The 11,832-nt window shown below is 35.7% G+C and overlaps 2 protein-coding genes across 3 annotated transcripts; both read right to left on the bottom strand.

The window, feature by feature from the left end:
• Positions 1-757: 757 nt before the first annotated feature.
• LOC130430427 (uncharacterized) lies at positions 758-4,891 on the bottom strand. Of its 2 annotated transcripts, none has more exons than XM_056759541.1 (6): positions 4,692-4,891; positions 3,468-4,051; positions 3,203-3,292; positions 2,914-3,036; positions 2,608-2,678; positions 758-1,302 (listed from the first exon to the last, which is right to left on the bottom strand). In XM_056759541.1, the coding sequence occupies exons 2-6, from the start codon at positions 3,811-3,813 to the stop codon at positions 1,246-1,248; spliced, it is 687 nt and encodes a 228-aa protein (XP_056615519.1). In that variant the 5' UTR covers positions 3,814-4,051; positions 4,692-4,891; the 3' UTR covers positions 758-1,245. The 2 variants fall into 2 exon arrangements, with proteins under 2 accessions (XP_056615519.1, XP_056615518.1); XM_056759540.1 differs by having other exon boundaries at positions 3,468-3,794.
• Positions 4,892-8,359: 3,468 nt separating this feature from the next.
• LOC130429396 (uncharacterized) lies at positions 8,360-11,719 on the bottom strand. The gene is made up of 6 exons (XM_056757933.1): positions 11,570-11,719; positions 10,248-10,583; positions 10,007-10,078; positions 9,384-9,524; positions 9,138-9,214; positions 8,360-8,688 (listed from the first exon to the last, which is right to left on the bottom strand). Exons 1-6 carry the CDS (start codon positions 11,610-11,612, stop codon positions 8,638-8,640), a joined length of 720 nt encoding a protein of 239 aa, XP_056613911.1. The 5' UTR covers positions 11,613-11,719; the 3' UTR covers positions 8,360-8,637.
• Positions 11,720-11,832: the final 113 nt, after the last annotated feature.

The following is an 11,832-nucleotide window of genomic DNA, read 5'->3' as shown; positions in this document are numbered from 1 at the left end:
TCTTTAGCTGATCCAGAACCCAGTCAGACGTCACACTGGAGGATAACTGGTCCAGTATTAGCTGTGGTCCTGCTACTGGTGCTGCTGGGGGCATCATTGATAATATACAAGCGCCTCAGTAAGAGTAAGTAACATATTCAATGACTTTAAACACACGTGCAATAGATCAGCGTTGCTAACAGATGTGTGTGTTTTTTTGTCAGGTGATAACATGCTTTAATATGAGGTGAGTCACAACACAATAATATCTTATATTAGAGTTAATGTACAGCCAGACAGTAATAATCAGGTGATCAGAACCCTGAAGTGAAACTGAATGTACATTATGCCACATCTGTGTGTGTTTTCTTACAGAACAATGATGGTGAAAATAAACAGTTATCTCATCATAGATTCTCTCTTACTTTCCATCGTATTTATGTAATTAAGCATCTTCCCATTTATCCAAGCCAAATCACCTTCACCATAAGCTAAATTGGAAACAGAACACTACTTGGTACAGTTTTTAGTGACTGTTATTGTCTACAAATGCATTTGAATCGTAAATATTGTTATCGTTAATTTCCTGTTAATGTAAATACATTTGTTTTGTTAAATTAAGCCATTGTAGATCATTTATTTTAATTTTTTGCAATTTCTTTAATATGATATTTATGTGTGTGTAATGGGCTGTATAATTAAAAATCCCATTAATCTGAGCAGTTGAGTGTTTTCATTTAAAAATAACTTTATTACAATGATATATGGATCAGATATGTTTATTGTATACAAGGTGCGCTGGCAATGAAGTAGAACATCAAGAAAACAGATTATGGGGTCAAAATACATCAACCAGCTGGCATGAAAACTATATCTGAAATTAATCGCACGCATTAAACACGTCAATACATCTGTAAATTAGACAACAGGAAATAATTCATATATTTTTTAATTGTTTGCTCATCTGTAACATGTCTCTGTGACGTCTGCTGTCATATAGACGTCTAAGATGTTAATGATTTAGAATGGATGTAAAACTGCTCTTTCTAAGACGTTTAGCAGATGTTTTTACAGAGCAGACGAGAGAGGACCGGGCCCGGACATATGTTAAGTTTGTATTTATGTTCTTAAGTTAAGTTACGTTACGGAGCCAGTGCAACGCGCAGCTGACACTCATTATCACCATCATCATAAATCGAAATGTAAAACATGAATGTAAAATGAATATTGAGGAATCCTTATATAACAAAAACCAAACACAGGCGATCAACATCTCATATTGACAGGTGTGTACACCACATCTTCCTCCTTTTCTTTATCTCTCTGTGAGAAAAACAAAAATAGATATTTTAAACACATGCTCACAGACACGTTTTATAGACTCAAACATTATATATCACTCATACTTTCAGTACATGGGTAGTTGAGGAATAAATTGTTCATGTGTCCTATGGTGTAACATGGCAAAAAATAGAAAAAACTAAATGTTAATATTACAAAGCTTTATGTTATTAATATTCATATTTATCATATAAACAGCCTAAGAGAGATTTATCTTCAAATTTACCTTTTTTGTCATGGTATAAAGAGGTGAATTATTCGGGCTGAAAGTACAAAAGGCCCATTGTTTTTCTCAAGATTTCGGCCTTTTGGGGGCGCTTGACATGCTCAAAAACTCTTAGAAGCACATGGGTGTTGCCGAAATATCCATAATATATATGTACAGTATGTATGAGACTTGGTACCAGAGCCCTCCCTATAAGCCAACTAAGCAGGTGCTTAGGGCCCTACCGCCACTAGGGGGCCCCAAAAGCACATGAGATTACAGCTTCCCTGTGATATATTCACGACACATCCAGTTTCTCACGTAGGGCTGCACCCAATAATTTTTCTGTGGACAAAATGTGTTAAACTACTTACTAAACTCAACATTGCAATATCAAAATATGTTTTGTGGCCAATCAAATGAAAGACGGTGGGAGTTACTGGTTACAGAGCCGAACGTTGACCAATCAAATCAAAGAAGAGAGAGCTATAGTCACGTCTTCAGCAAGACGCTTCAGTTTTAAAGTTGCAAGAGTGCTGTGCACTTCAAATTAAACAATAAAATTCCACAACCTTTGTATGGTCTGTGCTCAAGTATTTAAAGGGATAGTTCACCGAAAATTTGAAGTGATTAAATTATAGGTTTGTTTATGTGTTTTTGTTTTATGACATTCATACATCCGAAACACAGCTACAACTAAAGAAATGGTTGTGTTAGGTTTAAAGTCTGGGGGCAAATAATTAAATATTGACAATAGTTGATTTTATTGGGGTCACAGGGGGATCCCCAAATAAAATTCTGCTTAGGGCCCCTTAAAGGATTGCAGGGCCGATGCTTGGTACAATAAATTCTTGGAGCCTCTTAAGTTAAGTCTTGACTGTCATACAATCTGACAACTGGGGTCATACAGTCAAGCAACAATTGTAATGGATGACTTAAAACTGACTTTAGACATGTGCAGAAACGTATAGATAGGAGGCTCTGCAGCGCCCCCTTTTGACTAAAATGTAGGCTGGATGACAGTAGGAAGTGTGTCACCTACTTCACAGAAGTCCACTTGACATGCTTGAATGCATTTTTACCTGTATCTGTGTGTCTCGTTTGTAGAATGTTGTTTCGGCATAATTAACTTCATCATCATCACAGGCCTGATCTGAAACGATCAAGACAGACGACAAACAGATTTGATTAGTTTTTAAGTGACTGAAACTAAAACTTCTTCGGACTGTTCAATATATGTAACACACGTAATTCTGCATAAAAAAAAAGAAATGTTGCTTAGCTGTATAAATAATACTAATAAAAACACTGCCTGTGACCGTAAGCCCTATGAACAGTGTTTATAGGGCTCTCTTTCTCTCGGATCATCGGTACTTGTCATTATTTACCCTGTTTGTGTGTTTTTCTGTGTTTTCGGCAGATGAAGAAGACGAGAAGTGCAGTCAAAACCATCAGAAATGCAACAACAGCACAAGAGAGAGGAATAATGTAATGTGAGTGCACATCTGCTGCTGTAATGATACACAACAACAACAACAACACATCTGTAAGAGAGAGTTCAAAACAAACACTGACACTTCAATGTGATTATTGTGAAGAAACAAGCCAGAAACCATAATAGAGTTTTCTACAAGCTAATGTTCACATATCATTCATTTACTAAAAGAGCTGACACACCTGACCTCTCTGATGATGATGATGATGATGATAAAGACGATGAGGATGATGGAGTTTGTGTAGAGTCACTGATGCTGACAGCAGTACAAGCTTAAAAATATGACAGAACAACAGAATGGTGAATAAATCAAGAGTAAATAAAAGTGATGCTTGATTTGTCACTGTGAGACTTTATTGTGATTGACAAATAAAGAAAGTCAACTTAAATATAATGCGATGAGATATGATGTCAGAAATAACATTTAATTCACCAAACTCTACTCACCATTAACATTAAGACTGAAATTCTTCTTTGTCAGTTTATTGTTTATTATAGTCTGTAGATGATAAAGTCCAGAGTGTTGAGATGTGATGTGTGTGATGGTGAGATCTCCAGTCTGATTGTTCATCTTCAGTCTGTCTCTGAATATCTCAGTCTTATCATTATTATATATGGGATTAATATTGACTGATCTCTTGATTCTGGCGATGAGAATGTCTTTAAACCTCCACTCGATCTCGTCATGTGTCTGTATGTGAGTGAGATCAGTGTGTAGAGTAACAGAATGTCCCTCCATCACTGACACTGACTTCACTTCATCACCAAACACACCTGAACAACACAAACACATTCAGACGATTATAAATGCAGTGAAGCTTGCAGCGTAAACAAAACGACTGTTTGGATTTCCCAAAGACACGCTGTAGGATGTGGACACAGTTGTTTTGTTATAAGTTATTGTGTAATTAATCTTGTGAGGCTCGAGTATGATGGATGCGGTCATCGGTCCACCAGAGGTCATGTGCTCCTGGATCAGCTTCACACCCTGATGCTGCACCGCTGGCTGTGAGAGAATAAAGTGTTTGCTTCTGCAAGAGATGTGTGAATTACTGCATGTTTGTGGTTAAATGTGTAGAGAGAGAAGAGGAAACCGTATGATAGCATTTCTAAAGTGATGCTCTTAACTCAACGTACAATCAGTTGTAAAGTTAAAAATCCACAGCGTGAATTGAGATCTTACAAATGATGTGTTGATTTTTAGGGATATAGAGTGAATCTGTTTATGTGCACAGACATGAATCACACACCAGGACGAAGCAAAGAAGATTTGCTCTAAACCTCTTTTGTGCTCAAAAATCCACACTGAGTGTCTTCTGTACTGAGAACATCTTAAGATTTTAGTTTTCATCACTTTCACTAAAGAATCAAAATCGTCTGTAAACTAAACTGATAATGTTTGACCAGCCGTTACAAGTTTAGTTGTGTGTCATCCGTCTTTGTGATACAAAGACTCTCAGCACGTTTGCATTAGTTCTAGATTTATGTATCAAATATAATACAGGACTTTTCTAATAAGTGATTTAATACAATTGTGTTTTTATGTTTAGTATGAAGAACACTGAAATGTGTTGTTCACATCCTACTGTATCCGCACCACGTGCACCAAATGTTCAACTGAACTTCATCACAAAAACAAATCAAACATATAAAGAAACAAAGTCAACTCACCAATCAGAGTCCATGAGCACAACACAAGAGATGTGTAAAGCATTTTCTGTTGTTGTGAAATAAAACACGTTTTAAAAAGACCAAAAGTGAGTAAAACTCCATGGAAGTGTTGCATTAATGTCGTTTCAGAGCATTTGCAGAGACTTCAATGTTATTTTGAAGTTGACAGGAGGTGGAGAGGTGTGGTTTTCAAATGTGGTTTTAAGTGTGTGAACTAGTGACAAAACCTCTCATCATATGCCTGATGGATTGAGAAGTCATTTTAGCAAGTGTTTTCAGTGGATTTTAAACAGGGACTGCATGTCTTTATATATAAACACAATTGTAGAACATAAATCATGTGTAATATAACACTGTATTTGGTTGTTCAAAAGGAGTAAACGCCAGAGACAGAACATAAAATGAAATCTCCTGCAGTTCCCTCAGATGAACACTAGATGTCACTAACACGCAGTGATGGATCCCCACGAAGAAGAGTTTCTGTCATTAAAAACAAATCTTTAATATTTTGACATAAAATGTGACTGTAGACTTAAAAAATCCTCTCGCAACACAAAACCTCCTTTTCAGTCTTAAAAATCATTTGTTCTTACCGGCGGGCAAGGATTTCCTCACCACAAAGTTTATTTACATTTACAGTAAACTGTTTAGAATTCTTGATTAATAGATCGTTTAAGCAACACATAGATAAAACATAATGTTCGCAATGTATATTTAGATATTTTTTTTTATGTGACGATTAATGCTCAAGTTGTCCTGAGCTGTGTCGGCGCATGCGCAGAGGGAAGCCTCAAGGGCACGTCTCGCATCGCAATATTTAAATGTATTGAAAACAGGCAATAATAATGATATAATAAGTCATATTTTAGTTTTGTGTTATTAAAACGCACAGGTGAGTTTGCTGAATATCTGAAAAGCATCTGCTCTGTAGAAACATCTGATAAGATGAACAGTTTTTAACTCCAATATAAATCATAAACATCTCTCAGACATCTTTTAGACGTCTATATGACATCTGACAGCACTCGTCTCAGAGACGTATTGCAGATGAGCAAACAATGACTTACAACCCAAGACTTTTCCCAGATAGCACAATCCATCTGGCAAACGCCTATTTGACGTCTGCATTTACATAGTTTTCTCATCTGCAATACGTTTCGGAGACGTCTTAACGTCTATAATACATCTGTTTAAGATCTGGAGGTCTGCTGTGTAAAAACATCTGCTAAACATCTTAGAAAGAGCAGCTTTACATCCATTCTACATCATAAACATCTGACAGACATCTTTTAGATGTCTATATGACGTCTGACAGCACACGTCACTGAGACATATTGCAGATGAGCTTAATGTATTGTAAATGTCTTGCCGATGTAAATGCAGACGTCACATAGACGAAAGCCAGATTGTTCTGTGTTCTTCCAGGTTTCAGTTCCATAGATCAGTTCCTAATTTAGGGAGTTGTCTTCTTCCTGTATACGCACTTGTTCATGTTGGAAAGACTCTTAAGACATGACGGATCATATATTCATCTTTGCTCTTTCAGTGCTTCTGTCCGGTGAGTATTTAAACGGACATGTTGAATGTGTGTTGATGTTGTTGTCCTTCTGTTAGGGGCTGATCGTGTCTGAGCGAAACCAAGGAAGGACGTTTTTCTTTTTTTGTCGAGAGTGTTGGTGTTTGTGTGTTCAGGTTTCTATATATTGTGGATGGCTCAGTGTTTAAACCACCTACAGAAGGGTTATTAGACATAATAAATGATGTTTATTTGAAAGCCTAAAAACAAGTAAAAAGCACAAAAAGATCATACACAGCTTGTACAGTTTAAGTTCTGTAAGGAAATTGTTTATAAAGTCACACAATGTATAAAACAAACTGGGTGTGTGTTATTTATTTGATTGTTTTGGATATCAGCTTGTGTTTGTGTTGTTCAGGTGTGTTTGGTGCTGATGATGTTGTGAGATTGTCAGTGAATGAGGGAGATTCTGTGACTCTAGACATTAATCCTGATGAAATACACAAAGCTTTGGATTTTATCTGGATTTTTAATGAGGAAGAAACATTCCTAGCAAAGATCGACAGAGAAACACATCAGACCTCAATACCTGGAAACAATGATGAGAGATTCAGAAACAGACTTCAGGTGGATCAGACGGGATCTCTCAACATCGCTGACGTCAGAACCACAGACTCTGGACTTTATAAACTACAGATCAGCAGCAGTTCTGGGATTTCACACAAGAGATTCAATGTTGTCGTCAGTGGTGAGTCAACAATGTTTTCCAGAGTCAAAAATGAAGGTTTTACAGCCACAGTTAGATTTTGTCTTTGAGATGGATTGAGTTTTCATTGGGAGTGAGAGAAGTGCTCTTCTGTCAGGTTTTCTGTTTACAGTTATAAAGATTCTTTCATGTCAGGAGTTTCGGTATCTTGTTTTTCTCGCTCTGAATAGAATCTGTTTCAGTTTTTAAACTCTTTTTCTTCCTCTTTTGTAAGTCATGTGTGTGTCATGTGCATATCTTACTTCTCCTTCAGTTTTCCCTGTTTTTGACGTCAACAAGAGCATATGCAGTCTCTTCATCTATATGTCCGTCTGTTTTTCTGTCTGAGACTCTATCTGAGTCTTTGTCTATCTCTCTGTCTGTCTGAGTCACTGTCTGCCTGTCTGTCTCTCTTCTCTTTCTTTATGTCTGTCCCTCTCTCTTTCTATCTCTCTTTCTGTCTAGCTTTACACACAAGTAGACTGTAGTTGATAAATGAAAATGAAATAATTTACACAGAATAATATTCATATCATGTTTTGATTGAGATGTTTTGAGATATGAATGACAGGTGTTTGTCTTTAGCCGAGACAGAGTTCAATCGGACGTCACCCTGGATGATAACTGGACCAGTTTTATCAATAACACTGGTCCTGATGCTGCTGGTCTCTTTTATAATATAGCCTACAAGCACTGCAGGAAAGTAACAGATTCAGTGACTTTATTACATGTGATTATTAAGAACATATTCAAATCAGTGTTTAGAGTCAGCACTGCTGACATGTGTCTGTATTTGTGTGTGTGTCTTTGTGTGTCAATAAGTTACTTTAATACATTGTAGTTAATTATGAATGTCTCTTTTGCACGTGAAGTAAAACCTGAAAAAGCCTCTGATGATTCCAATGGTGATCTGTTGTTTGTCTAATACAACCTTGGGACACATTTTCGTTGTCTTCTCTGTGTACTGTCTGAAAATGTCTAATACCGGCACTCATGATTAGTGTCGTCTTAAGATGAATCATTTGTTATATAGCTTAAGATAAAAGCATCTGCACAATGAATGAATGTATTATGAGAGCTCTGTAAAAAATAAACTTGAGTTGAATCTGAGCGATCTGAGCAGTACACGGTCAACAAACAACATTGGTGTACTGGAAAGAATCTATAATTAAAGTAAAACATTTATTGTTAATTGTTTCTGTAAATATGCAAACTTGACACTAAATTAAACCAAAAGAAATGAATTGAATAAAAGTACAAAACGACATATTCATTCTTCCTGATCTTTATTTTTTAATCACATTCTTGGTGCTGTGTTTTATTTTGTAGGCGACAGTCAGTCATAAAATGTCATTGCTTGCCACACTGCATGATGTCTCAAATAAATAAACATATTTGAATTGTAAAAAATGACCATGATTGTGCCACTTTTCTTTAATGCATGTTTGAGAGCAATGGCGCCCCCTTGTGGTCCCCTTAAGCACCTCGCGTGTCTAGAGGACAGACTCTGTGTTGTGAATCATTGAATAAAACAAAAACATTTTTTGCTTTTCACAAAAGTCTAAAGAAAGAAGAAATAGTGCCAAGAAGCAGTCGCAGACCTTTCAATTAAAATGAATAGATCACATGATCCAGAAGATACATGTAAGACTTTGGAGAGAACTGTCAGGGAATGGAAGACTGGATCAAGGTCTCATGATGACTTCTGTGTACACCACATCCTCCTCTTTAACTCTCTGTGAACCAGAAGATATAACAAAACAGAGTATGAAACACTATATACGTTTTATTAGTGATGTGTATTTCGCAGATCTAGGAAACAAGCTGTTGAAACGTGTGAAACTAATCTGTGAAGATGCATCTTTGATAGATGTGTTATCAGCTTTTTCTTAATATCACGTCTTCCACGGTTGCAATTGTTAATGTCCTTTATTGGGGCGGTAACCAAAAATGAACTATGGTTTTGTTGCAATAAATATAGTTTAAAAATGACATTTGTAGTTGTGGTTATACAAATGATAATCAATTTGACCCGAGTTTTTACTTAAATAAAACAATGTGCGACCTTTAGAGAATCCTAACACATTCTACGAGCGTATGGTTTAAATCAGTTGTCTTTTATCAGCAGTTTGACATTTAATGGTTGTTATTGATTATTTCCTCTGAAACATATTTATTATTTTACCTTTATGTGTTCGTTGTGTTTGTAGAATGTTGTGTCAGCGTAAGTGATGTAAGTGACGTCATCCTCACAGCTCTGAACTGTAACAACAATGATAAAATGACAGATCTCTACATATATTGTAACTTTAAATCATCAAAAGTTTTTCCAATAGAAACAGCGTTAGAATATTTATAGTGCATGACATTTTCTATCAAAAGGTGCTGAATTAAAATATAATTAATAATAAAAACTGTGATCAACATTTACCTTCTTCACGTGTGTTTGTGTGTTTTCTGCAGATGAAGAAGATCAGAAGTGCAGTTACAATCATCACACATCCAACAACAGCACAACACATCACAACTATATAACTCGAGTGTGTTCTTCCTGATGGACTATAAACATCTTCTGGAATGATAAACAACAACAACAACACTTTCAAGTTTCATCTTGTTTATTGATGTCACAAAAATAAATGCCGCACATTAACTTTGAAAATTCTGACTTAACTCTTTAAGTTCCACATTTGTTTGCTTCAGTATTTTTTCATGTGGGAACATCCGCCCACTTCACACAGAAATAAAACCCTGTCACTTATATATAAACTGTAGACACAAACAAATGATGCTAAAAGTTCTCGGATCCGTATAGGCTTTAACTTGAGATCACACTTCATGTGTAGACTTTAACCTGAGATCACGCTTGCGGCGTGTGATAGCTACAAATCGTCTGCATTTGAGTGGGATTTCTTGTACAAGATGACACGCAATATTATACAAACCAAATTTACATTAATTCAGATGCATTGACTCAATGTGTTGCCGTATAAATGTTGAAACATTGCAGTAAATGTTGTCTACCATGTGTAAATCACTGAACAATGGTCTCACCTGTCACACCTGAACTCTCTGATGATGAAGATGGAGTTTGTGTAGTTTGACTGAAACTGACAGCAGTGGAAACTGGAAAATATTAGACAATCACTAAAATGTGTTGCTTAATCTGACATTGTGAGATTTTGTTGTGATCATTAAGACTGAAAAAAAGAAAATCAACATAAAATATGATTCATATTATTTAATCACAAAACTCAATATAAATATCAAAGTTTAAATGACACATTAAACTCACCAGTAACAGTGAGATTGAAATTCTCTGTTTTATGATTATTTCCAATGTTCATGATCAGTGTATAAAGTCCAGAGTGTTGAGATGTGATGTGTGTGATGGTGAGATCTCCAGTCTGATTGTTCATCTTCAGTCTGTCTCTGAATATCTCAGTGTTATTATCTTCATATATGGGATTAATATTGACTGATCTCTTCATTCTGGCGATGAGAGGACCGTTTACTCCAAACCTCCACTCTACAGTATCATCACGTGTCTGTATGTGAGTGAGATCAGTGTGTAGAGTAACAGAATGTCCCTCCATCACTGACACTGACTTCACTTCATCACCAAACACACCTGAACAACACAAACACAATCACACAATTATTTTCATAAACACACTTTAAAAGTGTGTCTGTAAAACATTCGTCTTAATCATGAAGTCTAAAACAACACTTAAAGATTTTAGGTGAGTTCACACTTGAGATGCACAAACTGAAAAGAAAGTATCACCAAACACACAATTCATTTGTGACAACACCATCTCTCATACCAGACACGACACATTTGCCCGGCTCACACCCAGACGTTACACCACCGATGAATAAAGTGTTTGCTTCTGCACGACATGTGTGAATTTTTGCATGTTGTGCTCGTTTTGTGGTTTTATACGTAGAGATGGAAATTGTGCGTAAGTATTTGTAAAGTGTGATGCTCTCAACTCAACATTGAATAAGTTGTGAAAGCGTGAAAAGAGATCTTAAAAACATCATCTCAACACAAACATGTCGATTTAAAAGATCAATCACAGAAAAACACAAATCACACATTTGTGTTACATCACACTAATATTACATCATCAATTGAGTTTGAGTGTTTATTATTGTTCAAATAAGTCGATCGAGTCAATAAGCACAGATATTCAAACTATATTTGATAAATCCAGACGTCATTAATAAGAGATCCATTAAAGAATATTTGCTCTATAAGAAATGAAACTCCTCTTGTGTGTCTTCTAGCATCTTTATTAACAACATTTGAGCTTTTGTTTTTTTATCACTTTCTCTGAATAACTACAAACTAAAGTAAAAGTGTTTGATCAACGACTAAAAGTTTATTCATCTGTGTTTTGATCATGGACTCTCACATTAGTTATAGATTTTATAAATGCTTGAATTTTTTAAAGCATGTGCATTATGTGATATATGAATGCTTAAATGTTTGTCATTTATATGATTTCATGTGTTTTTATGTTTAGTATCATGAAATGTGTAATGTGTTGCTCTCCGACTATTTCATAAAGTGTTCAACTAAACAAAAATATAGAAATAAAGTCAACTTACCGATCAGAGTCCACAAGCACAACACAAGAGATGTGTAAAGCATTTTCTATTGTACAGTTGTTGTGATGTTGTGAAATAATAACTCTCTTAAACACTATACAAATACTACAAATAATCCAAACACAATGCTGCATTAATGGCGTTTCAAAGCACTTCTGGAAACGTGTAGTTATATCTTCACTGAAGTGATCAGAAGGAGGAGAGATGTGGTTTTAAGATGTGAATTTGACCCTCCTGTAGTTTCCTCAGATGAACACCAGATG

Source organism: Triplophysa dalaica, chromosome 10 (assembly GCF_015846415.1).
Source record: "Triplophysa dalaica isolate WHDGS20190420 chromosome 10, ASM1584641v1, whole genome shotgun sequence".
Classification (NCBI taxonomy): domain Eukaryota; kingdom Metazoa; phylum Chordata; class Actinopteri; order Cypriniformes; family Nemacheilidae; genus Triplophysa; species Triplophysa dalaica.
Note: the sequence above shows the minus strand (reverse complement) of the source record. Positions and strands in the feature narration are given on the sequence as shown.